This window comes from Tympanuchus pallidicinctus, unplaced genomic scaffold (genome assembly GCF_026119805.1).
Source record: "Tympanuchus pallidicinctus isolate F22 unplaced genomic scaffold, pur_lepc_1.0 scaffold3, whole genome shotgun sequence".
Classification (NCBI taxonomy): Eukaryota; Metazoa; Chordata; class Aves; order Galliformes; family Phasianidae; genus Tympanuchus; species Tympanuchus pallidicinctus.
The window spans coordinates 63765022-63792267 of NW_026294747.1; the positions used below are offsets into that span (position 1 = coordinate 63765022).

Sequence of the window (27246 nt, forward strand, 5' to 3'; positions counted from 1 at the left end):
AAGCTGCTGCCCACAGCTGCAAACAGAAAGATGTTATGGTCAAATAATTACAGCTACTTCTTGCTCCCTCACTTTGGTGAGTGAAGCTGATGCTGACTGTACTTCAGCTGTGCATCCTGACTGTCTTTGAACCTCTTCATGGTTTAGAAACTGCCTTAATTTTCAACAGAAATCAGCAAACAGACAAAAGGCTGTGTGAGCAATGTGTGTATCCAATGCACTCACCAACAAGACTACTACAGAATTCTTCCAGCTGTGCTACAGATGCTATTCCTGCCTCTCAGTGATCTAAACCAGCCCACTAGCACTTCTAACTTGCACTGTGAAGGGGACCAGGAAGAGATCAGCCTTCTCTAGGATGTCCTCTGTGTTGTCAATGGAGCACAGAGAAGATTTGTACCCTGCTGTAAATGTGGCTGGCTGACAGCTGATAGTGATCAGGATTCCTGCAGCTGAATGTTGAGTCACACTCAAGCCAGCAGCTCCATGGACAAGGCGAAAGGCCAACCTGGCCACAACTGTTGCTTGTCAATGGATTACTGATCCACAGTCAGGTGGGTATGGGCAGCAGCTCAGTTACTTTCACAGTGCTTACAGAAAGAACAGTGCTACAGGTTGAAGTGGGAGGGGGCATAGTTTGTGACATGCTTCTGGAGCACTAATGAAAGTAGCTGGCCTAATTAATTCCTGTGCACAGAAGCAGAGATTGGCAGCTCTGTCATCCATGCAGTCAGCCATGGGAAGGAGCCCAGCCCTGCCAGATTACACTGAATCCAGTATGAAAGGAAACATATTAGCAAGTTGCGTGTGAAGTATTGACATCTTTTGTTCTTCTGTTTGCATCTTACAAGGAGATCTGGAGTGGACTCACAGGAGCAGATAACTCAACCAAATTTGCACCATGGTAAAAATCTTTTGCTGTGAGCCTTGAAGCTCTTTTTCTGCAATTATCCCATAGCAATGTCTGCTGAACAGTCATTTAGCATGGATAGGGGCCTAGGTGTGATTCCCTCAATCTGATTACTCCTATTGCAAAAAACCCTCATATTTGCATAAACATAGAATCATAGGATGGCCTGGGTTGAAAAGGACCACAATGTCCATCTAGTTCCAATCCCCTGCTATGTGCAGTGTTGCCAACCAGCAGACCAGGCTGCCCAGAGCCCCATCCAGCCTGGCCTTGAATGCCTGCAGGGATGGGGCATCCACAGCCTCCTTGGGCAACCTGTGCCAGTGCCTCACCACCCTCTGTGGGAAAAACTTCCTCCTCATATCTAACCTAAACCTCCTTAGTTTAAAACCATTCCCCCATGCCCTATTACTACCCAAACACGATGCCTTCTAATTAGAGATCTTATTCTCTTATGCTGGAAGGGGCAGAGTAAAGCAAAGGTTGCAGCTGCAGCAGCAGAACCCAGCTCAGCCTAATGCCGAGAACACGTGGAGCATTTTCCCGGCAGAATTGCAATGTGAAAGAATTTTCCAGGGCTACTCCAGGTCAGGTTTTCTTATTGGCAGCCAGCCTTGTGCTCCAGTGGTTGTGTGGATGGCTCCACCTGGTGGATCTTAGCTCCAGAGAAGTTCCTTTCTCTGTGGCAGTGTGCACTCTGCTTTTCTGAGTTTTTCTTTCGCTGTGCAGCTGAAGACTACAAGCTCTTGCACAGCACCGATTAGGAACTAATGGAAGAAGCCCATGAGTTGAAATGGTAGCACAGGGGTTGAGTCCCAGTTTTCCTGCCCTGTCTGGGATTTTCAGCACTTGCCTGCTGTGGCTCCTCAAATGAGAGCCCTGGGCATATGATAAATGGGTTTGTAATAGAAAGAGCATTGTGGAACAGCTATGGCAGATAATGCTGAGCTTCACATTTGAGACGTATTTCTGGGTTTGTTATTTCTGCACTAAGGCTTGTCTAACTGAGTCCGTCAGGCAAAAGTAGTCAAACTTCTCTAAAATGATTTGTCTCTGTAGCTTTGGGACTCCTGTAACAGTCATACACTGAAGGGGAGAATTTTCACTCTCATTTTCATGCACAATTGCAAAAATGTCATACAACTTGTATGGGAACTGCTGAGTCACGCCTGAACCTCTGATTGATCACCTGAAGCAAGCCATGAGCCAGCCAGAGGAGCACAGGTGAAGGCAATTCAGCTGTGCTGCTGGAAGGCCTATTTAAGAGTGGGGAAGGATCTCTTTTGGAGATCTGCTCTGCTGCAGTTTTGTAAATGAGCCCAGGATAGGGGTAAGCTTTCTATCTGTTCTCTTTTTGTTATCATAATCTGCTTTGCCAGATTCTCTTGTTTATTTTGTAGTGATAGCATCTTAATATTCATTGACTATATTCAACTTAAGCTGTTTGGGGAGCGGCATAACCGCAAGCTGAGCACAACTGCCCTTCGTCTCCCTCTGTGGATGCATCATGCTGTCAGTCCTGTGCTGCAGTCAAGACATTTTCCTTCTGCTTTCAGGCTGGTGCTCCACTGCCTCTCACCTTGATACGTCTTCAGCCAAGTACAGAAGTATAGAAAAGAGAGAGCAGCAAATCTGAGCATGCTGTGGTATGACCCTGCATGATCACTGTGGCTTGTTTCCTCTGGAAAGGAAACTGCTATCTCGCACGTAGAAGGGAGTGATTTGTTTACTTTTCTTCTTAATATTTGTTTTTCCTGTGCTTGCTGTCTGGTTCCTCTGGGGTGCACTGCAGGCTGATCAGTCTGCCTCTGACATCCAGAGGCTTTGGGCACTTTATAAGTAAAGGCTGTTAATGTTAGTTGTCGTTATTATTAAGGCGAAATTGTGAATCATAATTTGTAAGGCTCATCTCTGGAAATCAGCACCAGCCCGCTCTGTACTGTTACAGTGGGCTAGATGAGAAGGAAGGAGAATGATTTGCAAATAAAAGCTGGAAGGTTTCTCATGCCAATGATGTAAGCGTGGCTTACATTAATGGTAGCTCAGCTACCATTGCAACTCACACCAACAGCAGCGTCAGAAGGACCTCTGGCTGCAGTCCTGCAAATGGCCTGCACTTGCTCAGCTCAGAAAAGGGGAAGAGATTGCATATTAGCCTTGTGACCTTTGCTCTTTTTCACTCCTCTGCTCTGCTCACTTGTCTGCAGGCTGTACTGAAGGATTCTGCACTGCTGAGGGACAGCTGAGGTCCGTGAAGCTGCCTCTGGGTTGGCCTTCAGCTTGCTTGTGCATCCAGACACGGTGAACTGGAGCTTTGGCATAGGTAAAGAACTGATCCAGGAATCCCCTTGTATAGCAGTGTGGGGGACAGAGTTTGGGATGGGATAGATCACAATGATGGTAGTGAACTGGGAACTGAGGATGTGCTAGGTAGGTAGCTGGCACTGAGGCAATGTGGCCAAAACCCTGCGAGGTCACTCACGTGGATAATGATGGGACCAAGGGAGAATGGTTTTAAAGTGAGACAGAGGAGGTTTAGGTTGGATATTAGGAGGAAGTTTTTCCCCCAGAGGGTGGTGAGGCACTGGCACAGGTTGCCCAAGGAGGCTGTGGATGCCCCATGCCTGCAGGCATTCAAGGCCAGCCTGGATGTGGCTGTGGGCAGCCTGGTCTGCTGGTTGGTGACCCTGCACACAGCAGGGGGTTGGAACTGGATGAGCATCGTGGTCCTTTTCAACCCAGACCATTCTACGATTCTGTGACTTCAGCAAGGAGCCATTATGGAGAAGCAGCTTCATGTTAGAGCCTGGCTTAGTGCTAGACTTTAGAAAGAGATCCAAAACAGACTGTGTAAATGTGGAACTGTGTTTTCATACCTGTTTATTACACTTGCAATGTGTCAAACAGCATGCTGGTTTGTGGAGAACAGGCAGAAAATGGCCAGTAATTCTCACCAAAATACTTACTTTCAATTACAGTTCAAATTAGATATACAATAATGTTACAGGACAAGGGGAAATGCTTTTAATACTTTTAGATTTAGACTAGATATTAGGAAGAAATTCTTTACTATGAGGGTGGTGAGACAGTGAACAGGTTCCCAATGAGTCTGTGGATGTCCCCTCTCAGAAGAATTCAAGGCCAGGCTGGATGGGGCTGTGAGCAGCCTGGTCTAGAGGGAGGTGTCCCTGCCTCTAGCAGGGAGTTGGAACTACATGATCTTAAAGGTCCCTTCTGACCTGAACTGTTCTATGAATATTGACCTCTTTATGCTGTTCATGTGTACAATTGTCTTTTTTTCCTTCTTCAAAGTGAATTAAGAAGAAAGGAGGTTTTGAGAGAGGACAACACACTTGTTTTTTCTGCTGCCTGCAGGTGGGTTATCATAGTGATCTAAGTATTTTAAAGTGATAAATAACTGTAAAAATAAGCTGTCGAGGTCCCAGGCACTAGAATCAATTGCACAGAGAAGCACAGGACTTGCTGGCTGCACTGAGGATCTCATAGAATCTCAACATGAATTTTTTAGCATACTGGGGCAGTGTCCTCTTTTGCAGTCAGGATTTTGAGAAAGATCTTGTAAGCAGAAACACCAGCTGTGAGCAGAGTATTTCCCGTTTACCAGACAGATGAAGCAGGTCTCTGCAGCTAAGCTGCCATCACTGTACAAGAAGGGCTGCTATATAAAAGTCACTTTTGTATTATATTATATAAAACAGTCTCTTTTCTGCAGAACCAGCACTTGATCTCATGAGTTAGACGACTTTTGAAAGGTGCCTGGAAGTCCCTTGCAGAAGTTGCTGCTCCCAGGAATGTGCTGACATAATGGCTCCTACAGAAGCGTGAAGCTGAATCAGGTCCTCACCCTGCTCTGTGCAGAATTATGTCCCAGTGAGGAGGGATCAGAAAGAGGCTTCCTGAAATACTGCCCTTGCACTAGAGGTAAGAAAAGCTCTGCAAGTGATTCATGCAAAGTTTGCTCTCACAGTAGTCATCTATGTGCAAGCTAGGTAGGCTCAGGGCAAGAAATGGGATGATGGGAAAGCTATGTGAAAATGCTCTTTGTAAATACAGCTTATGGTGTTGATGGGTGCTGTGGTAACAAATCCCTAAATCAGGCACTGTACCTGACCGGCCTTGTGTTTTAGGGCTGTGTTTGAACTGTTAGGTGGGATTGCCTTTGATGTGTGCCCCTGAAGTATGGCAGAAGGATTTTCTCATTGAGAGCTTTGTATGGATCTCTGTGTTTGGTGAGAAAAGGGACAGTCTTGCAGTGGGGGAAATAAGAGAATCCAGGCATCAGGGCTTGCCCAAGTTCACTAGAAAGTCTGGGACAGAGCAGGAACTGAACCAGCAGAGTGAATCCCAAGACTGGATATTCTTTCTGCTGCACACCGCATAGGAACCAGAGTGGGATTCAGTGAAATGTGGGATTCAGGGTGCCTACACATGAAATGGGGCCTGAACTCTCAGCATAGCAACAGATACCTACTCCATATGGTCAGGAAACCCTGCAGCTAGCATCTGTGTTGGCTAAGCTGTTCTCCATGTGATTTACCTACCCACATCTAAGCATACAACACTTCTAGATGCCCTCTGTCCTTCACACACAGCCACGATAAATCTTTTCCTTACCAATACACAAAAATCTTTGCTTTCCAGGCACAAACCCTCAGTTTTGTCCAATTCATCCTTCTCAGCTGTTAGTCACCTCTCAACCATATTTTTTTTCTTAGCCCTGTGATCTGAATGTTAGGTCTTTCTCATCTGGGTCTGGACTGGAGGGTGAGAGCTGAGAAGTTTGAGTACCTGTGGTGAGATTGAACCTGCTGTGCCTGGAGTTGTTTCTGCTCTCTGCCCTGAGAGATGGATGGGATGATAGCTCTGCCTGATAAGAGCACAGGCTATCATCAGTGATTTTCAGGTTAATATAAGTGCATGGGTATAGTGCTTGTGTTACATGTACCTCCCATGCTCATGTAACCAAAGGGAAGTTTGCAGTAATAATAATAATTCCAAACCTTCTCCTATCATTTTTTTTTTTTTTTAAATCTGTCACAATTGAGACAACTTTCAAACATAAATTCTGTTAATAATGCTCCAATTTGCTCACCCAGAGGCTGGGAAGGAGGAGAACCCAGAAATAAAACATAAAAAATGTGTTCTGGCCACTGAAGCCAGTGTTGGCACATCTTTTCATGGATCACTCTGGACTGGGGAAGTCATCTAATCAAGAACAGGCTAGCATGGACAAAAGCTGCCTCAGCTTCCAGGCTGCTCCACCCAGGCTGGAGGCATCTTCCTGTGTTCTGGTGAGTCACAGCCCTCCCTGCCAGCTGCAGCACCAGTTTCCAGTATGCCACTCAGCAGCCAAAGCCTCACTTAATAGCTGGGCTGCTCCCTTGGTCTTGGCCCCAAAAGCTTCTTTCCAGGAAGGTGTATGCAGGCTGACAGTGCCCAGTTCAGAAGCATGGGTGGGAGTGCAGTGCTAGGTTTCTTTTCTTGACTGCCGTAATCTCTGCTGATGCGATGGAGATACCATCAGCACCAAACTGAGTTGTGAAAATGGGCTGAGGAGGTGAATCTGCAAGTCTTCCTCACCAGACTGAGGAGTGCAGATTGAAGAAGACACGATACTATTACAAGCTTTACATTGGAAGATTTTGTCTGTTGGATACAAGAAGCCACTGGTATTCAGGAAACTTTTCACTCACTGGAGTGACTGGAGCTACAAAGAAAGCCATCCTACATGCAATTAAATGAACCATTGTTATTAAAGTAACTTTTTTGAACTTCTTGGAGGGAGGCTCTGAAATGGCTTTGGCAGCAGAGACCTGGGGTGTTGTTACCCTTGCTGTGACACACACCCATGCTGTGAGCAGTGGTGGGCTCATAGAATAACACAGTGTGATCAGCGCTCATCCAGCATCCTTTAGAAAGCAGGGCTGGTAGGTCTGTGCAGGAATGGTTTTCCAAGTAACAGCAACAAAACCCAGCACGTGGCACAAGAGACTTTCAGAAGATCAGCAGCACTGTTCTTCATATGCTAGCTAAAATCCATGGTGGGGAATGTTTACTTTAGAACATTTATTGTGCAGATTCAGATGCCTTGCATGCCCTGTGCTCCATAGCAAGGAATTGCCCAGCAGGTGCTGCATGTCAGTATTGATGATCCAGCTCCTCTAGCTTGAGTGCCTTGTGTGTGTGACGCATGTTGGCTGTCCAGAAGAAAGGTGCAGCACTGCTGAGGTGCACAAACATGTGTGTGCCAGATGTGTAGAGTGAGTCACTAGGGCCATTTTGAATAGTTCATAATGCTTGGCTTTTGATGGCACCTATCAGCTGTGGTTCCAGAGGTGACTTCATGCTGTCGTGAGGCCAGCCTGAGCACTGTCAAGGCAAGCCTCTTACTCAAAGCTAACAGTGATTAAGAGCTGGGAGTCAGCAATCAAGGCATTGCTCTGACAGGCAGGCAGCCTTGCCTTCCTTGAATGGGAGATTTGGAGTCAGATTCAAGGGAGATTGTAGGTCCTGTTCTTCACATGAAGGAGATCTGGAAGATCTTGCACTGTAAAGTTGCTCCCTGGGTACCTTACCTTTATTCATACAGGCATGAACATTAGAAGCTTTGCTGGAAGCAGAATTTGGCACTCTATTTGGGAAGCACAGACTGATCCTTGTGTCCTTCTGTCTCTTCCTTTCATTTTGTGTCACGTTCGTATGTCATTGGAGAGCTGTTTCTTTAACCTGCTGGGATCTCCAGCTAGCGTAAGGAAGACATCGGTTTGATGGAGGAGAACAGATAGAGAATGGTGGAGACTATCACAGAACTTAAACTGAGTTCACTTGCCAAATAAAAAGGAAGCCAATGCATTTTCCATATTTGGTTCTTTCACCACATGCCCACAGAGGGTTTGTATGTGCCTTTGAAGAAGAGAGTGTTTGTCATCCACGCCAAGCAGGGACACTGAAGCAAGCTCTCTACAACTCACTGAAACCAAGGAAAAGGCCAGATGCTGCCGGTGCCCTGAGCAGAGAACATCTCAGCTATGATTTAATTTGTGGGGTCAGGCCCTAAGGAAATGCCATCTGCCTGATGGAAAAGCCTTCTGCCATCTGAGGGTGGCAAGCTCCCTGTTTTGAGGGGTGGCTGAGATTTTGGAAACATTGTTTTGAGGCTTTGTTGTTGCAGTGAAGAGAGAGAACAGCACTGACCCTGTTTCGTGATGTGCCTGCAAACTTCCTGCTGCCAGCTCTGTGCTTTCTCACTGCAGTCACCTTTCCTAGGAATGCACAAGGATCTCACATCCTGTTTGCTATTGCTGCTACACCCCTTCCAAGATAGGTTTGGATTGCCCTACAGCTGGAAAGCTGATGTTGGGTTTAAGCCACCCTGCTTCCCATGCAAGGACTTCTCCACTTGAGGCAGGGGTGGATGTGGGGAGAAGCTTCACCAAGGGCCAGCCCAGCCCATCTTACTGTTTTCTTTGTTTGTTCTCAAGGTGGATTACAATGTTCTCAGCAATGAAGGCACCTGGTTATACAGTGCTGGTATTAGCAACCACCCAAAGGACAACAGAAAGTTTAACGTGATTAAAGAAGGTCCGGATGATGATGGCACTGTAAGTTTTCTTTGTGTGTCTTACAGTGAACAGTGCAGCAAAGCAGAGAATTTCAGGGACCGGAGATCAATCTGCTGTGCGGACACTGCTGTCAAAACAGCTCTTTAATCACTTTGCCAGCAGTCAGGCTGGTTTCTCATCGTTGTGTATGAAGATCTGATGTTCACAGTCTGCTGCAGTCCCCAAGGAGGTTGGTGCTGTGCGCACCCTCCCTGCAGTTGGTCTGTGTGTTCTGTTTCATCAGTATTTCTTCCTGTTAACAGCCACATCCCATCACTATCATACACTCATTTCCTTGAGCACAGAGCAGCTTCTTGAAGAACTCAGAAGTGACCAAAGAGACCAAAAGTAGTGCTCACCTCAGGATGTGCTTGATTAAACTTCTCTGTGACTTCTCTGACTCTCTGCAAGTGGTGGGGGCTCATAAATACCCTCTCTATCTGCTTAGCCATTGTTCCCATACTGGGCTACATGTTTGCACCCTGTCCCCCTGCTTGCCAGCTTTGTCTTTATATATAGTTAATGGGAGAGATTCTTGGGGAAGCAAGGTTTATCCAGCCAAATGCAGAGGTGTGCAGCTAAGCTAGTCATCCTAGTTTCCATCAGTCACTGGAAATAAAAGTAGGCTTCATCTTGCCTAGTCCTAAGCAAGGCAAGTGAACTGTACCCAAAAAGCACCTCTGTTTTCATCCACTGTCTGCAGTGTGAGCTTGGGAGGGAAGCCTCAGCCTTTGTGTCTCTGCATTCAGACACTAATTCTGGGTAGAGGGTTTAACAGAAGGGGTTGATAATTGACAGAGGTAAGTGAGGCTGTAATGCACCAGGTTCTTTACCTGAAAATTGAGCTGGTTTCTTTGCTGTTAAGGAAGATCCTTGCTGGGAAGAACATACAGAGCACTGCTGAATGGATCCTATCACTTTGGTTCTTTTTGCAGGGCGATTGCATCCAGCTGAGGGTTCCAGAACCACAGGGCATAAAAGGAGCAGATATCCACAGCCCTTGGGCACTGAACAGTGCCACTCTCTCCCAAGTGGGAGAGTAGCCAGCTGTGACATCCCCTGAGTGCAGCAGACACATCAGCCAGAGGCCTGTGAACACTTAGAACATTAGGAGGGGTTGGAAACCAACAAGGCCTGGACTCCCATGACTATGTCCAACCACAGCTTGAGGGTATCATTGTGCTAAAAGACTGGTTGTATGTAACACCAGGTATAGCAGCTGCTTGGAAATGATAGATATTTAAATGCTGCTTTCTCCCATCAGCCCTATCGAGTCAGCAGGGCAGAGAGAGCTTGTCCTTCACAGCAGCCTTCCCTGCCAGCCCTGGTACCCCACAGCATGCATGGGTGATCTCTGAAAGCCTCTGGTGGGCTAAACACTACCTGATTCAGAGGGACAGAAGGAAGCCAGGGCTGGTGCTCAGTTCCCAGTCTGTGCATGAGGTAGAAGTAAAACCAGCTGACTTCCTATCATGCTTGAGTGCATCCACACTGGAGGTACCAAGTAAACGCAGGGACTGGTCCTTGGATTTTGCTTTTTGGGTGTATCTGCCTTTTAGAATGGGGACAGATGAAGATCTGGATCCTGTGACACATCAAGCACGTGTCAGACTTACATCTGACTGGGCTGCTTTTCTTGGGGATGGGTAAGGAAAGAAAGTGCTCTGTAAGTACAGGAGGAAGAGAAGGAAGTGAATGTAATCACTGGTTGCATATGCAAGGGTGGGTTGGTTGGTTTGGTTTTTTTTTTTGCCTTCCTTATGCATCCTCCTGAATAAAGGTACTTTCTGGAGGCTCAAATTTAGTTGTTAGGCAATATTCAGTGAAGAATGAAACATCTCCATTTCAGGTTTTAATTCCAAGGTGTGGTACCAAAGTTCTTAGTCTTCCTTTGACACGAGTGGAAAGTTTTGCTGAAGAAGGCTTCTGCTTTCAGTCATGCTATTGAGGGGCCTGGATTACAGCTACTTTGTTTAAGAATGCATCACAGAATTGTAGGGGCTGGAAGGAACTTCTAAAGATTATCTGATCATTTGAGGCAGTGATGGAACTTAAATCCCAGAAGTTCCTCCTTTAATCAGGAGTCGCACCTTTCATTGCCACACTGTGGAAGAACCTCCCCACTTAATCCCCCAGGACTGAGCGTGGGTTGGAAATACAAGCCCACATCTTACTGGAAAACCAGGTTTCCCAAGTCCAAGAGAAGTACTGGGCCTGTCAGGTCTCCCCTTCTTTTTGCTTCTCATCTGGGGGGGGTAGATGAGCCACATGCACATCTTTTTCTTTAATACTGCATGCCAAGGCTATTTGCGTCCAGCTTTGTGACCAGACCTTTACTCTTCAGCATCAGGAAATATCTCACTGTTCCTCTTTCATTTGCAGCAGGGAAGAAGTCCTCACCCCAAGGGCAGGAGAAGACCTGCACACACAGCAGTGCAGCACAAGGAAAGAGAGATAGATTATTTTTCTCTCAAGAAAGATATGTGATGAAGGCCAGAGAAGAGCCCAATGGGAGCATCTGCCATTGGAGATGCAAATGTAAGAGCCAGTCTATGTGAAGTTTGGCAACACTAAAGTAGGGATCTGCCTCTTTCAGTGTTCCTGTGGACACAAGTGCAAGCAGATATTTGGAGGTTGTGTATGAGCACTGATTGGATCCTGCATTTTCACTTTGGTGCTGAAGCTGTTGCTATGAGTTCTTAGGCTGCCTGAGCACAGCCTCAGAAGTGCTATTGGTCTGAAAGCTTCTACGACTGGAGTATTTTATCTTCCTCATTTTCACCGACACAACAGAGATCCAGAAGTACAGTGAGACTTCAGAGGGCACTGTGTTGTCTGTAGTACTTTGAAGAAACAATACGCTTTTTGAAACTGGTCTAGAGTCTGGGCTGCTTTTGGTACCAGCACGGAAGCAAGAAACTCTTCAACTCAGCACCAGTGACCAGTTTAAAACAGTCATGCAGCCACTTCAAGCATTTTGATTTCCTGCAGAATTGAAGAGTCAGAGAACAGGGAGACAGCTGTGCTGTCATGGAGCATAGGTGGAGAGCCCATATCTGAACTCCTCAGCCACAGAGGCAGACTCCTCTCATTGGAAGGGGCTTGGTGCTGGAAATTAACTACCACTAGAAGATCCATTTGGACCTCCTTAGCAAAGAACAGCACCAAAGTGCTGCTACATCTATGAACACTTGAAGTAGGTAGATAGATTCAGAACTGCATTGAAAAAAGAACCAACAGATGGTTGGACTGGATGATCCTGTAAGTCTTTTCTAACCTTGGTGATTTTATGGTTTTTATGAGAAGAAAACAAGCAATGTGATGTGATCATTACTCCAGGGAGACCTTGCAGCATGTTTCCAGTACCTAAAGAGACTACGTGAAAGTAATAGGACCACAGGTAACAGCTTTAAACTAAAAGAAGGTAGGTTGATTGGATGTTAGGAGGAAACTCTTCACTAAAGGACAGTGAGGCCCCGGCACTGCTGCCCAGAGAGCTGTGTGTGCCCCATCCCTGGAGGTCATAGAATCACAAGGTTGGAAACGACCTGCAAGATCATCCAGTCCAACCATCCTCTCATTACCACTGCTGCCACAAACTAAACCGTATCTCGCAGCTCCTCCTCCAGGCACCTCTTGAACACTGCCAGGGATGGCGACTCCACCACCTCCCTTGGCAGCCATTCCAGCGCCTGACCACCCTCTGAGAGAAAAAGTTTCTCCTCATGTCCAACCTAAAGCTCCTCTGGTACAACTTGTGGCCATTTCCTCGGGTCCTGGTTGTTGCTTGGGAGAAGAGGCCAAACCCCTCCTCATCACAACCTCCCTTCAGGGAGCTGCAGAGCGCAATGACGTTCAACGACGTGCAACGATGCTCAGGGCCAGCCAGGGCCACTGTTGAGGCCGGGCGACATCGAGGCCCCTTCCGACCCACACCCTGCGGCCAGGCGCTCAAGGCGCCGCCCCCAGCGGGAGGCGGGCGGCACCCGGCGAGGAGGCGGAGAGAAGCGGGAAGCGAAAGGGCCGCGCCGGGGGAAGTCGAGGGAGCGGCGCGGCCATGGCTACGGTACCCGTGGGTGCGGGCTCCGCTCCCGGCCCAGAGCCGGCGGATCTGCACGCCGTGCCCATGGTGGCCCTCAACTACGGAGTGCGGCGCCGCCTCGGCCTTTACCTCAATCCGCGGGCGGCGACCGCGGCCGACTGGACGGCGCTGGCGGAGGAGCTGGGCTGCGACTACCTGGAGATCCGGCGGCTGGAGGCGCTGCCCGACCCCACGGCCGCGCTGCTGGACGAGTGGCAGAGCCGCTGTCCCGGCGGAGCCACCGTGGGTCAACTGCTGGAGCTCCTGCGGCAGCTGGGCCGGCACGACGTGCTGCTGGAGCTGGCCGGCAGCGTGGGTGAGCACCGGCAGCGACGGCGCTCGGGCGGTGCTGGTTCGGGGCCTGGAGGGACCGGGGAGAGGCTGCGGGGGGGGGGGGGGGGGGAGAGAGCACCGCTCTGCAGCTCCTGATGGGAGTTGTGGTGAGGTCAGGTCGGCCTGTGCTCCCGGGGAACGGCGAGGCGATGTGCCAGGGGAGGTTCGGGTTGGATATCGGGAAGAATTTCTTCTCGAAAATAGTGGGAACGCACTGGCACGGGCTGCCCAGGGAGGTGATGCGGTCAGCGTCCCTGGAGGCGTTAATGAACAGTGGAGATGTGTGGCTCTGAGGGATGGATGTGGGCGATGTCGGTGATGGGTTGGGGTTGGACTCGGTGATCTTAGTGATCTTTTCCAAGCTTAATGACCTTATGGAGTGCCTGGAACCCCGCTACTGGGATTTCTGCACATCAGAGATGCTCTTGAGAAGGTGGGCCAGGAGGAGGCTCACATTGATGTTCCAGGAAAATCCAGAGATGTTGGTGTGGAGATCCGGAGGTGCCTTGTGAATGTGAATAACAGGAGAGGAATTAATTTCCTTGCACACTGAGATGGAATCAGCACACAACAATAAATGTGGAGATCCCACAGCTGTTCTTGTAAGCTCTTGTTCCTTGTAAGCTCTTTGCATTCTTCGTGGTCACAGGGCTTCACAGTGAAGGCAGCTCTCAGAACTGCAGTAAGAAGGGAACTTCCTTGCCCAGGCGTTTCCAAAACGAGGTGACTCTGAGGCCATGCATTACCTGGGTCTGTGGTGAAGAAACAACCAATCTCATTTCCTGTTACTGTGAGGACTGAAGGTATAGGAGTGCATCTCTGAGCAAGGACCAAAGATATGCCTGAACTCCTGCAGCTCTCCCAAATGAAGAATGCTCTGAAGACTTTTTTTGGGGAAAAAATAGTAAACATTCACGTGTTTTGTGATCCTCATCGAGAGCAGAAGCTGCCAGCTGTGGGAGGGAGCTGGAGCTTCACAATGCGTTGTGCACCCCTGAAGCTGCTTCTGGCCCTGAGTTTGGGACCTGTGGATGAGCTCTTTCAGACCCTGAGCAGAGTGGGAGGAGCTGGAGCTCCAGTCGCAAGTTTAGCCTGGCTGTGGGTCACGCTGATAAGAGGAGGCAGATAAATTCTTGGAAGGAAAATACTCTAAAATACTCTCAGATTCCGGAAATGCCTGAACTGGAAGTGGTCTGAAAGATAGGTTTTAAAAATAGGTGGTAAATAATACCCAAAAGATAAATTATTTGGGAAAAGTATTGCTGCATGCTTATTTGATACTTACAGTCTCCCCTGGTTCTCAACCACTATGTGGGACAGGATGCTAGAGGGACCTGCAGCCTGATCAGTGCGGCCATGTCCTTGTTATTTTTGGCTGAGGATTGTGGGCCTGCAAGCTGTTGCCAGTGCTCCGAGCTCTTGTAGACTTCAGAGATATTCACGCTCGTAAGAGGAAAGAAAAGGAATGGTTGCATAAACTCGGGTGCATGTTATTTCCCACTGCCAAAGGCGTCTTCGTTTACACCATTGGGATTTAGGCTTGGGGATTAAAACATCAGCATTGAGATTTCTGTGGTCTGTGCTTCCATTACAGGAGGTGCAGATCTGGAGCACGTTTCAGTGGCCCCCACAGAGGTATCTTGGAAGGCCTCAAGATGTCTCTGTTGAACGCTACTTGATGATGCTGTGCAGCTCCAAAGGATACTGCTTTCAGTTTATGGTTTTTACTTCAGAACCAGTTCCTTCTTTTTTCATCACATGCTCCATTTCTTGCCGTGTGGCCCTGCTAAATGTTTAGGATGCTAAAAAGTGGTGTCTCCTGTAGCCTTGTGTAGTGTCACAGCCATCAGTACCACAGGGTTACGTTTATAGTACAGCTCCCCTATTACAAACTTTGGAGCATGAGGGCTTGAAAGATGCAACTTTTCAATCCTTGCACATCTGCTTTAAGTCTGATTTTTCTCATCAGCTTATTTTGTTATACAATCATGTTTAGGTATGTAAAACTCTTTGCTTTGGTAAGTTTGTGCTGTTTCCTGCTGAAACAGTGTTTTTTGTTTCTTCCTGACCAATTACAAAAGTGCTGAGTTCCTGCTTGAGGTACAGGGTATGCCTTCTCTCTTCTCATAGGCATGCAGAGTCAGAGAATATCATGGTTTTATTCTTCAGTACTTCAGGCTTTTGCTCAACTGCTCAATATAAGGCCTTCACTGCCTTGTTAGATGCTGAGTGGGACTTCTCAGTGTGGAGGAGCTTCTTGCTTCTCAACTGGCTTCTGCTTTGTGGGCTTTTAGAGTTGTTTTTGCCTCTTGTTTGTTGTTGTTAAGCTGTACGTGGTCAGGCTAGGGACTAATCCATGCCTAGGCACTGGAAGTCTGTCATTCCTTCAGGCTGGATTGTGGGCTCAGGTTTATCCTATAGGAATATGTGAGATGTGGGATTATGGTATGATACCATCAAAAATCTGTGCACGTTGGCTGGTCTGGATGAACTAAACAAGCATTTAACTTAGTGAGTGTGTTTCAGCCTTGAGTGGGGTGGTGAGGAGTCTGGGGACCACGCTAGAAAAACTCATGTCAGGCATTTTGCAACAGGGAGAAGAATGCAGCTGGTTCTTCTCACTGCTGAACAACTGAGAAAGAAGAGGGAAGAGAGGCAGATTGGATTATGCCTCAGGAAAATCTCTGCTCAGACCTGACACCTGGTAATCCAGCTGTGGGGCACGGAGATGTGAGACAGAAGCAGAGATGGGGTTCAGGAGCTGGGCTCCCTGCAGCATTCAGGGTATGGGTAGGGCTGGGTGGCAGGAGTGTTCTCCACCCATGTCTGCACTTCCAGGCTTTGCTCTGCTCTGTGCTGCTGTACCAGCGACCTCTGCAGCTGCTTCAGACTAATTCTGACTGGTTGGTGCTTGTTTGTTTTTGTTTTAGTGTGTTTGAACCTTAAGCAAAGTAGCAGACAGGCAGGAGTTTGAGCATTCTTTTGCCAGTTTGAAATCTCCATTTACTTTCAGTTCCATTTACTTTCAGTTCTTCTGTGATTGTGGATTGCAGAGTAGCAGAGCCTGTGGGATTGCTTTTCAGTTCTCCAAAGACTTTACTGTTAGATTTGTCAGTCATTTTTAAACGAGATCTGTTTGTAATAGCTCAGTGCACATCACTGTCCCACATGGAAAATTCACAGCAACAAATACGGCACCCTCAGTTATTTCACAGTGATGCGTGCATCTGCTCTGCCCGAGCTAAAAGAGGTTTCTGATAGCTGCTCCAGAAGCCTGTTCTGGAGGCATGCTGGAATTTTACTTGTCCCTGCTGGAGGAGATGGTTGATGCAGCATCAAGAGGTTCAAGAAGGTGCTGGGTAGACTCCAGGCTAACAGGTGCACAGATAGGTACCAAAAAACCCAGCAGGGTTTTACCCTCTACTATCACTGATGTGTAAAATAGGGAAATTTCCTGTCGTAAAGGTTGTAAAGGACCCTGTAGCATAGAAGCACACTCACAGCTTGGTGTTGTGTCTTTGCAGAGGAGGACTGCAAGAAGTACTTACGAAGGAAGCGGCAGGAGGCTGAGCAGCCACTGCAGGTCCCAGCAGTAGACAGCAGCGTGCCGAAGACGTCAGAGCTGATGGGCATCACCACGAGGGATGATCCGTATGGTGAGTGCAGTGATGGCAGCACTGTGGCACACCTCATGGAGTGATCATGTTCAGCTGCCCGGCAGATTCCTGTGGGAAGTGCAGAAAATCAGTTCTCTTTCAATGTTGTGACGTCTCATAACACTGACTGGAATGCTGTGGCTGGTAGTCTGCAGGCGTTTTCATTCTTCCCATTGCCTGTTCCTTTGGGCAGAGAGGAGAAGCAAAAGCAACCCTGGGGAAAGCTGCACCCTGGAACAGCCTGGCACAGAGCCTGCTGGCCGTGTGTGGAGGGAGACTTCCCAGGAGCAGCTGCTGTCCCTCTGCTTGGCTTGGCTCACAGAACAAACAGCTGCAGGCTGCTGAAAGCGCAGCATGAAGGGGAAGGAACTCAGAGCTGGCTGCCTTGGCTACACTGCCCAGTCTTCAGCAGATTGAGGAATCTTGAATAAAAAGGAAGCAGGGTTGGAAGTATTGCTGGGTGTGAAGTGGAGAGCAGGAGGAAACACAGCTCTGTGCACGCATGCCTGGCTGCGTGTACAGCTGCATACAGCTGGAGAAGTGAATGTCCTATAATACGAGGGTGAGCAGCAGCCATGCAGAATGGAGATGTCAGCACACTTCTCCAGGAGCTCCTCTGGATGGTCTGACTTTGGGCAGCTGCTTTTGCTGTGTGTGGGGACATCAGCATCCCTGCCAAGTGCCCACAACCCCCACAGCATCTTTGCATGACGTGACTCAGGGTAGTGTTGTGCCCCAGGTTGACCTGGCAGCCAGTTTCCCTTCTGCTAGACTGGCTGCTGCTTGAGTTGAAGCTGCCTGCTGGCTTGCTGCTTTTCTCATTAGAGCTACATTTAGAGCCTGACCTTGTTTTTCACTAGTAGGGCTTTAGTTGGCATAAAAACTTTAACAAACATGTAGTGACACTGATAGGGAAATAAAATAACATAGTGGAAAGCCATCCAGCAATATTAAGGTGCTGGTTTGCAAGGTTCTTGTTTTTAAAATAAAGCACTGTTTTATTGGTGCAAGTGCTAAATAAATGAGAGCTGCCAGCCATTAACATGTTTGGAAAACAGGGTCATTTACTTAGGATGTGGCCTTGGGTACCCAAGTTTAACACCTTGGCCATGACAGTGGTGGGTTCCAAATTTTTAGGCTTAACCCACAGCACATCATCCTTACGGGATGATGGTCCTGCAGTAAGGTTTTGGGTAGGAAGCTCATAATGCTGTAACCTGCATTACAGAAGTAAGGCTTGGAGTCAGATGGGTATTTTAGATGTGAAATTGCAGAGCAGGAGGCTCCTGGTTGTATCCTTAAGGGTACTCTGCTCCCTCCAGTTCTCCTGTGCTTTGTCTTCCCTCCCTCCCTGCTGATGCTATTGCTTCTGCTTGTCTGCATCTTGGCTACACTTCCCTAACCCCTGCCACCAAACATGAGTTTACTCTGATACACTGAAAGGTGAAAAAAAGTGGTGAAGGCACACACATGCATTACTTCCCACCAGTCCTGTTCTGCACAAGTGCCTGGGCTGAAGGGTAGCTGGTATGGTAAAGTGTTCAGTTACCTTAGCAAGCATGGCACAGAGCTTGTCTGTCAAAGGCTGGGGGAGCCAATGTTCAGTCCAGGAAGTTCATTTATAGGAGAAGATGACAGCTGAATTTTTAATGGTTTCAGGGCATGGAACAGAGATGTTTGATGCCTTCATCTGCTACTGTCAGAAGGACCTTCAGTTTGTCCAGGAGATGATCAGAGAGCTGGAGCAAACGGAGTTCAAACTGAAGCTCTGTGTGTTTGATCGGGATGTCTTGCCAGGCACGTGTGTGTGGTCCATCAGTGGAGAACTGATAGAAAGAAGGTGAGTGAACCACGGCTGGTTGGAGCAGCTCAGTGTAATGGAATGTTGTGCTCATTTGAACTTTGTGTCTGCAGCACTGTGCCAGCAGAGCAGGAGAAATCCGTGAGGATGTATTCATGGGGTTTGTTTTATACTCTTGGTTCAATAATGAAGACTCAGGCATTCCTAAACATGTAGCTTCGTAGCTCACGGGGAAGATGCTCTAATAGTGATGCCACTTACACTTGATTCCTTTTCATCCTGCAGTTGCATCTTTGGAAGGAATCTTTAAATGAATTCAACTCCAAACTGTATTTTGGAGTTAGCTCCACCTCATTATGTAGAATTTGAGGGAACAGCGTTGGTGTTTAGGGATCCTTCAAACTTTTGTGGGACTCGAGGATGGTGGGTGGGCAGGTGTGTCACATAAAAGTGACATCTTAGATAGAGACTTATGTAGAGAAAGTCCTTTACAGCATGAAGAGGGGAAGTGCTGATTGCTGCCCCACGCAGCTCTTTTGCTGTCACAGTCCTGCCAAATTAGGCTCAGTGAGAAATCCCAAGAGGTGTTTGAGCAGACAATTTAGGTGGCATTTTTTTGTAATCGACAAACAGAGCATCAAATAAAGATTCCATGGACAGTGAGATCTTTGCTCTTCATATTTTAGTGTGTTCTGTGTGTAGTCTTTACCCTGTAGTTAATTCCTGCTCAACCACACCTAAGGGGTTCATTTTTCTATCAGGGTAATTTGGAGAAATACCTCTTTTTTTTTTTTACTGGTGAGAATGAGAGGCGTCTCCATTGGCATCTTATTTCATTCTCCCCTGACTGCTTTCTCTGAAGGTGTCGGAGGATGGTGGTCGTCATTTCAGATGATTACCTGGAAAGCGATGAATGTGATTTTCAGACCAAATTTGCTCTCAGTCTTTCCCCAGGTAAGATCTCACAAGCACTCTATTTAAAATTGCCTGTCAGCATTATAACTGGTACTGCAGTAACATCTGAAGCCGTGGCTGAGGTCAGTGCTGTACCGTAGGGCACTGCACAAATGCAGAATGAGGGCTGGTCTGGGATGGATTTAAACAGATGAGATAAATCTACGTGAGAAAAGAGAAAATGAGTAATAGATGGCTACTGAACCAGAACCCACTTTCAGAGGTGTGTTCTTTCCACTGACCTATGTGTAAAAGTCCACCTAGCCCTGGGTCTAATGCCCTTCAGTAAGTAAACAGAAATTTATCTCTATTAGAAGCAGCCATCAAAACTAACAGTGGTTTTATAAATTTTGTCATGCAGGCAAGGACCTGGACTTGGTTCCTTGCCCTGCCATTGACCTGGATGTGAGTGAGAAGCTTGGGTGTTTCAGCTGCCAAGTGGGTTAACTGCCTGCTTCAGAGCTGGTGCAGCTGCATGCAAATTGGGGAACTTCTGAAATGCTTTAAGATTCATACAGGAAATTTGCTGCTGTTGGGAAAAGTGTTGCAGCGAATATGGTGTGAGTAAGTGCTGGGGTAATTTCAGTTAATGAGCCTGCACCTTTCTGCAGAGATCCTGGAGTATCATGGATAGACAAACAAAAAATAGAATGAATTTTCAACTTTGATGGGAAAAATCTGTTCCATATTCTTCCTGAACTGAAGAAAACATCAGTTCATTTCCACCAAGGCTGCTCAGATTGCATCTCTAACTAGCAGTTACCCTACACTTGTATGTATATATAGGGAGTGTATAAATGCAGCATAGCTTAACAGTGCAGAGGATGTGTTAAGAATAGGAATGCCTACACATCGAGTCTCTTGTAGATGAGGTATTTGGTGGGGCATTAGAACTGACATGCCAGAGGTTAAACTGGAAGCCAGGACACAGCCCGTACAGCAAGGAATTAGCTGCATCTTCCATGACAAAATAATTCCTATCTTGGCATTAATCCCATGAACATCCCTAGCTCACCACATCAGCCCCTAACCAGAAGAATTGGTAGCAAAGACCTTTTCGTTCTGCATCAGTTTTTTTTGCAGCCTATCTTTCATTAGACCAGAAACACACATCTCTGTGTAATGACACAAACTCTACCAATAAAATCATGCATGTAAGTACAGGCTTGCAGAACTAAGTTAGTTTTTCATGTAAGGTAACTCACATTGTCACACCCAGAAGGGTTTGGTGGCAAGTTGTGCAAGCTCCACTTGTTACTTAAGCACCTGCTGCAGTTAGGAAATCTTGTACATGCATCACCAGGCCTCAGCATCATTGCATTGGGCAGACTTCAGCTGATAGCAGGTGTCCTTATGGAAAATGAGACAGGGAGAGGTTCCTCTCTAGAACATCTGCTGCTTCAGGCTGCAGTAACCACAGGGACAGTTGTCTGATCTTGCACATGCCTCAACAAAAGCCATTCCTGTCATGATTCCTTGTATCCATGAGGGTACGCTCAGCAGCGTATCTGCTTCAGAGTGGGAAGCAAAAGAACTAGAGAGAACCATCTTGAAATTTGCAGCTTGAAAAGCAAATGGTATCCAGGGCTCCATCAGCAGAGGGGTGGCCAGCAGGGACAGGGAGGTGATTGTCCCCCTCTACTCTGCTCTTGTGAGGCCCCATCTGCAGTACTGTGTCCAGGTCTGGAGCCCCCAGAGCAGGAAAGACAGCTGTTGGAGAGGGTCCAGAAGAGGCCACTAGGATGATCAGGGGAGTGGAGCACCTCCCCTGTGAGGACAGGCTGAGGGAGCTGGGCTTGTTCAGCCTGGAGAAAAGAAGGCTGTGGGGTGACCTCATGGCAGCCTTTCAGTACCTAAAGGGAGCCTACAAACAGGAGGGGAATCAACTCTTTGAAAGAGTAGATAACAGCAGGACAAGGGGAAATGGTTTTAATTTGAGGGAGGGGAGATTTAGGCTGGATGTCAGGGGGAAATTCTTTACAGAGAGAGTGGTGAGGTGCTGGAACAGCTGCCCAGAGAGGCTGTGATGCCCCGTCCATCCCTGGAGGTGTTCAAGGCCAGGTTGGATGGGGCTCTGGGCAGCCTGGTCTGGTATTGAATGTGGAGGTTGGTGGCCCTGCGTGTGGCAGGGGGTTGGAGATTCATGATCCTTGAGGTCCCTTCCAACCCTGGCCATTCTGTGATTCTGTGATCTCAAAGAAGTTTAGATTGTCAAATCCGTCTGGAAGTACTCAGGACTGCATACTGCTGTTTGCATTCGACAAGAAAACGTTCATTCTTTCCTATTTGCTGCTCTTCACTGTTCTTCTCTGGGATCAGGCAAGATGCACGTGGGGCCCTGGCTGATACTTGAGTGACATGTTCTTGGTAGAGTGCTTGTGGTTGAGAAACTTGCTCTGCGGGGTGAGAACCTGCATCTTGGGGTGTGTGTACTGCTTAGAGGAGACGATATAAGCAGGATGTGAGTGTGGCTCTGTGTAATCCTCTGCCTGTGTGATCTCCCTTTCAGGTGCTCGTCTCAAGCGGCTGATTCCAGTCAAGTGCAAGACCATGAAGAACGAGTTTCCAAGCATCTTGAGGTTCATTACAATTTGTGATTACACCAACCCTTGCACCAAAAAATGGTTCTGGACAAGACTGGCAAAATCTCTCTTGCTGCCATGATGCAAAGTTTTGGGAGCCTTTTTTCAATCTCTCCTGGCTGTGCCTTTGAACCATGGTGTTCCTACAGCGTCCCACTGCAGAACTTGGATCCTTGCAGTCAGCAAGGAGCCTGCAGCCCTTGGAGCCTGCAGCTGGGAGCAAAGAATTTCCTCTAGCACTTCTTCATAACTTGGAAAGGGAAATAGAGCAACTATGTGGGTGTTCCTATTCAAGTCAGCGAGCAACAGCATCCAGCACTTGGTGAAACAAGAAATTTTACTGGAAATACAGAGAATATATACTTAAAGCCTGAGTCACTGATACGAGGTGGCTCTGTTGTAGAGTTCTTAATGAGACCTGGGAATATAAAATGCTGGTATAAGACAAAAAATGATGAAAGCCTCCAACTGCAGGCTTTTCAAAACAAAAGGCTCATACTATTTTACAAGCTCTTTAATGGCTATGGTAATATTTAGGGTAGGTGTCATTTTAAGATGTCAGTGAAATTCCTTGCTGGTTGGGCAGCACAGGAATTGCTGTGGTCAGTCCCTGGCCCATGCTTGTTCTGAGTTTCCTTCATTCTTTCCAGAAGAGCAGAGACGTATTTTGATTGTTAAACCACTGTAAAGCTACTAATGGTTGTACCTTTGTTCTTAGCAACATCTGCAAGGTCAGAGCATTATCTTTGTAATAATAACTACTGAATTCAGTTTATTTCCTGTGGATGTTTTCATCCTGAAGCTGTATGGCAACATTCCTATTCCATATTCCTTTCCAGGGTAAATCCCTCATTACTGGCATCTTCTGAGTAGTCCCTTATATTTGACAAAAGTGATTTTTTTCTTCTCATTGAAGCCAGAGCTATAAGGAAGGACACGCTCTTGCAGCATGTCTATGTTCATGTGACATTTGATTAATTGTCATGCTTTATTCCAATGTTTTGTATTCCCAGGCCTGATTAAATGTTTACAAGAGAGACTCCCTTTAATAGAAACTCGGTCTTGAAATCTATATTTTTGTGAAAGTCCTTTCTACACAAAGTACAGCTTTTACTCATTGGCTTGAAAAGGAACACAGCTGTGCACCTAAGTGGGTCCAGTTCATCAATTGTTTGATTTGTAACAGCCTGCCAAAGCACATCAGCTTTTAGGATGCCTCAAAGGCACAGGGGTAAATACCAAATAAAGAGTGTACTGAATTATAGATTGGGCTGTTTAAATTATAGAAGATAATGTTACCTTAATAGGAAAGAGCATCTTTTAACTAATCTCCACGGTTATTAATGTGTGAGCAAGAATCCTGCCCAAAGTGGTGTTTTACAGTGACCTATTGGGATATTAAACAGATTTTCAGTAACTATTTGCTCTCTATGCTGGGAAGAAGAGAATCTTGCTTATGTATCTGCAGGTGCCTGATCTCTACTACTTTGTTCCTTACCTCAGCCACTGACACGGGTTGATTTTACAGCTTAAGGTTTTACTAGCTTACGTCTTTAAGATTGTGTCTGGATTACGATTGATTTAAGATGTATTTTAAAGCATTACCAGAGCTGAGTTCCTCAGGCAGGGACGTGTGCAACTGTCTCTTCCTCAGCCACCCTGTAAATGGATGTTCACTTACCAAAGGTTGCTGCCATGTCATTGCAGGTGCTGTTGCTGCTTCCTCCTGGCCAAGAGAGGCCTGTCCTTGACCTGAGCACAGCAATGTGTGCGTTGACATGGGGACAGTTTTAGGGTAGGCTCACAAACTCAGTGTTTTTCAGTCCCTTCTAGCTGCTGGCATGATATCAAGGTGATATTTGCACCATTCTGTCTTGTTGGCTCCAGTGAGAAGCCTGTGCACGTCAGAGGAGAGAAGTTAACCTGATGATGAGTTTCTGAATAGTTCATCTTCATGTCCTCTTGCCCTCAGGTCCCTCCTGCAGGAAGGAGACAGCTGCATGCCTTAGGGCTTTTGCATAATCGTTAAATGTTAATTATATAAGAGTTTCTGGAGGCTGCTTGATCCCCAGTCACTCCTGGGGCTTGATGAATTCCCATACTCCAGAGCGTCTATCAACATTAATTATGGGTCACTGCTCACAGGACTGAACCAGATCCCTCTTGAATTGAGAGCTGAAAGAACTCATCCAGTGTCTCATTAAGGGCGAGAACAAAAGCAGGAGGCTCTGGTCCGGACGCTAGAGGGAGGCAGTGGGCCATGCTGCCAGCACTGGAGCTGCAGGGCTTTGCTCCCAGGGGAGAAGCCTGGCTGTCCAATGAGGGAATGGGCCCTGTGCTCTGCCTGAGTCATAGAATCATAAAGATTGGAAAAGACTTCAAAGATCATCCAGTCCAACCATCAGTCCATCCCCACCATGCCCACTGACTGTGTCCCACAGATTGGGTTTGGTGGTGCTGGGCTGGGCATAGAAGAAATGCGCTCTACATTGGCCATCAAACACTTGTTGGATGTTTCAACAAGAGGGTGTGTGGAACTTTCTCCTCCTCTAGTTTTGCTGATATAAGGATTTTCTGAGGCTTTTTTGTTTCCCTTTGCTTCTTGCAACCTCTGCTAAGGAAAGTATATCTAAAAGTTGGAGAGTTCTGTTGGCAGACCCAACCTGTGCAGTGACTTCTGCATGGGTCCTGATAGGTGGTTTGGCACTTGAGATGCTGTAAGTTAGGAGAAATAATAGCAGCAAGAGCAATAACAGTCAACTTTGTAATAGATGATCTGGTGACTGTGGAGCAAGGAAAGTGCAGCTTCTGGAAGGGAAGTCAAAACCAAGAGCTGAATTCCTAAATCTTCAGACTTCCAGTAGGTGGATTCACACAGATGTCAATTCTTAGGATGGTTTCATTATCTCCTAACTGCACTCACTACTCCTGGCTGGCTCAGGTGCAATGCAAGTATCACCATTACTGCCTTCTTACAAGCAGTTCACATTTGTCTTGTCCTAGACTAAAATTACACATTTGGGGCAAAGTGAATTAACAGCCATGACATGTGAAATGTATGGTTTGAATGACAGCCCTTGTCTGAGTAAAATCCAGCTTATGCACTTCTGACATTTTTGCATCTGTCTTGGCACAGTTCTTTATGAGGTGTGACATCTCTGAATGATAAAATCAAGTTACTGTAAGCGTGTTTCAGTGGCGGTCGTGGTTCTCCTTTCCCCTTGTTGGCACTTAGTGGAAGGTCAAATGTTTCAGCACCTTTAAAAAAGGAACTTAAATCATGATGTTACGTGTTGGGTTTCTTTTTTCCATTTTGTTTCTTTCCCTCGTTGAAATTATCCTTGTACCAAATCATTTATTTTTATATAGAGAGATATATATTTATATTACTTTCTATCCTGATAAGAATCTTGTATAGCCGTTCTGAAAACAGTCAGCAGTTCTGTGTTTTCTCTTTCAGACAAGCTTTTGGTGTATGTGACAAAACATTGTAAAATAAAGAAGCAAAACTCCATGGGCTGGATATCTTCCTTGGGCATCAGAGAATAAATGCTAGATCTGAAAAGGAAGTGTTAGTGAGGAATAATGGGAGCTATTTCTTTTTTGTTTTCTTGTTTTGCCTAAAACAATTCCCCAGCAGAGGCTTTTGAGAGTGTCTGGAACAGGGAGAGGTGTGATTGAACCACACCAGGAAGAAAATTACCAAGAAATTCAGGCATGTGTGGTTTCTTTTCTGCAGAATGCAGTGTGTGGTTGTTGCTGTGCCAGGGGTGCTTCAGCTCTGGTCCTCACCTGAGTGATGGAGCCAGGGCTTTGGCTTCCCATCCTCTGGAAGCAGGGCTGCTGGGTGTCAAGCTGCTGTTCTTCATCTTTTCTAGAGGATCCCACCAAGGAACACAATGCTGCGTGGCAGCACTGAGGATTTTGCCAGCTTCATTTCCTTAGGCAGGCGGCTTGGAGTCAGTCCAAGGCAGGCAAATAACTCACAAACTCAGCAGCTGTTGGGCCAGGGCCCCACCACAAGAAAAGCTGAAGGATCACTGAATCAGAGAAATGTTGGTTGGAAGGAATTTCTGGAGGTCAAGGAGAAGCTGCACTTCACATCAGGAGAGGCTATATGCTAGGCTTCCTGCGGGACAGTGTTTCCTATAAGGGCTATGAGGTAATGCCTTTGCTATGGCTGCTACAAACCAGCACGTGTACAGTGATATGGATATCATCCTCAGATGTATTATTCTAGGTTGAAATGTTGGCGCCATTTCCCTGTTTACTGGAGGACAGCATTTACCTGGTGAAATTTAGCAACTTGTGCAAAATGTTCTCTAAGCTTCAGGGTTAGAGGGTGATGGATAGAGCATTGCTCCTCGATTGAGCAACTGCTGGTCTTTGTTACACGGACATGAAAAGAGTTGCTTACTCGTGATAGAAGCATTGCTTGGTCCAAAGGGCACATCTACTGATAGAAAATTAGCATAGGGAAGAAAAATATGCAGAAAAATAGCTGGGAAAATGTTGTTTGATCACGCTGGAAACATATTTTAATAAGGCAATTAAAAGAAAAAAACACAAAGTTCATGTTATTGGAAAGCATGCTAATAGAGTTTAAAAACCTCTGTCAAACCTGTTGGGCTTTTACTAAACAACGAAACTTTTGCTGTGCACGAATACTTTCCTGTAACAACTTTTGGTTCAGCTGATGCTCGCTAGGATGTTGAGATGACTTTGAATTTCCTTGACAATCACTATCAAGCCCTGCCCAGTAAACCCGTTCAGCACAACCTGCAGTCAGGAGAATGAATATTGTTGTATCCTGTAAATGTTTAATTGATCGAACCTCTACTGAGGTGCTAAATGGTTCAAATGCCTCATTTACAAACAACGCATTTTTCGCTCCCACTGCAGAGTCCATCTCAGCAATGTGCTGTTCCCCCCGTCCATCTTTTGCAGTAAAGCTGTCTGTGCAACTTCCCCTGTTCCCAGACTTGCTTAGAACCATCATATCGTTAAGGCTGGCAAGCACCTCTAACATCATCTAGTCCAACCATCAACCCATCACCACCACGCCACCAACCATGTCTCGCAGTGCCACAGGTTGGGTTTTGGTGGGGCTGGGCTGGAAATAGAGAACAAACACAGTCCGCGTTTGCCATCAGACGCTTGTTGGATGTCTCCGTACAACAGTACGTGAAGCTTTTTCCTCCTCCTGCTTAGCCCTTGCCTTCCCACTGCCCTCAGAGCGGGGACACACATGCGCGATGGCTGGGCCTGATGTGCTGGTGGAATTTCTCCATGCTGCACTTCCAAGCT

At 46.9% G+C, this 27246-nt stretch overlaps 1 protein-coding gene and 1 long non-coding RNA gene across 4 annotated transcripts; both read left to right on the top strand.

Moving 5' to 3' along the window:
- The first annotated feature begins 2086 nt into the window (after window positions 1-2086).
- On the top strand, window positions 2087-11855 carry LOC128086103 (uncharacterized). Of its 3 annotated transcripts, XR_008209239.1 has the most exons (9): window positions 2087-2240; window positions 2467-2556; window positions 3118-3233; window positions 4223-4285; window positions 4644-4852; window positions 6028-6222; window positions 8559-8722; window positions 9468-10178; window positions 10915-11855. It is a non-coding gene; the product is annotated as an uncharacterized LOC128086103 (long non-coding RNA). The 3 variants fall into 3 exon arrangements; XR_008209240.1 differs by lacking the exons at window positions 6028-6222; window positions 8559-8722; window positions 10915-11855 and adding an exon at window positions 8413-8532 and having other exon boundaries at window positions 2088-2240; window positions 9468-10517; XR_008209238.1 differs by lacking the exons at window positions 6028-6222; window positions 10915-11855 and having other exon boundaries at window positions 2093-2240; window positions 9468-10517.
- Window positions 11856-12525: 670 nt separating this feature from the next.
- Window positions 12526-25453, top strand: MYD88 (MYD88 innate immune signal transduction adaptor). Its single transcript, XM_052694329.1, has 5 exons — window positions 12526-12929; window positions 16471-16602; window positions 18262-18442; window positions 19266-19357; window positions 21867-25453. Exons 1-5 carry the CDS (start codon window positions 12590-12592, stop codon window positions 22019-22021), a joined length of 900 nt encoding a protein of 299 aa, XP_052550289.1. The 5' UTR covers window positions 12526-12589; the 3' UTR covers window positions 22022-25453.
- The last annotated feature ends 1793 nt before the right edge of the window (window positions 25454-27246 follow it).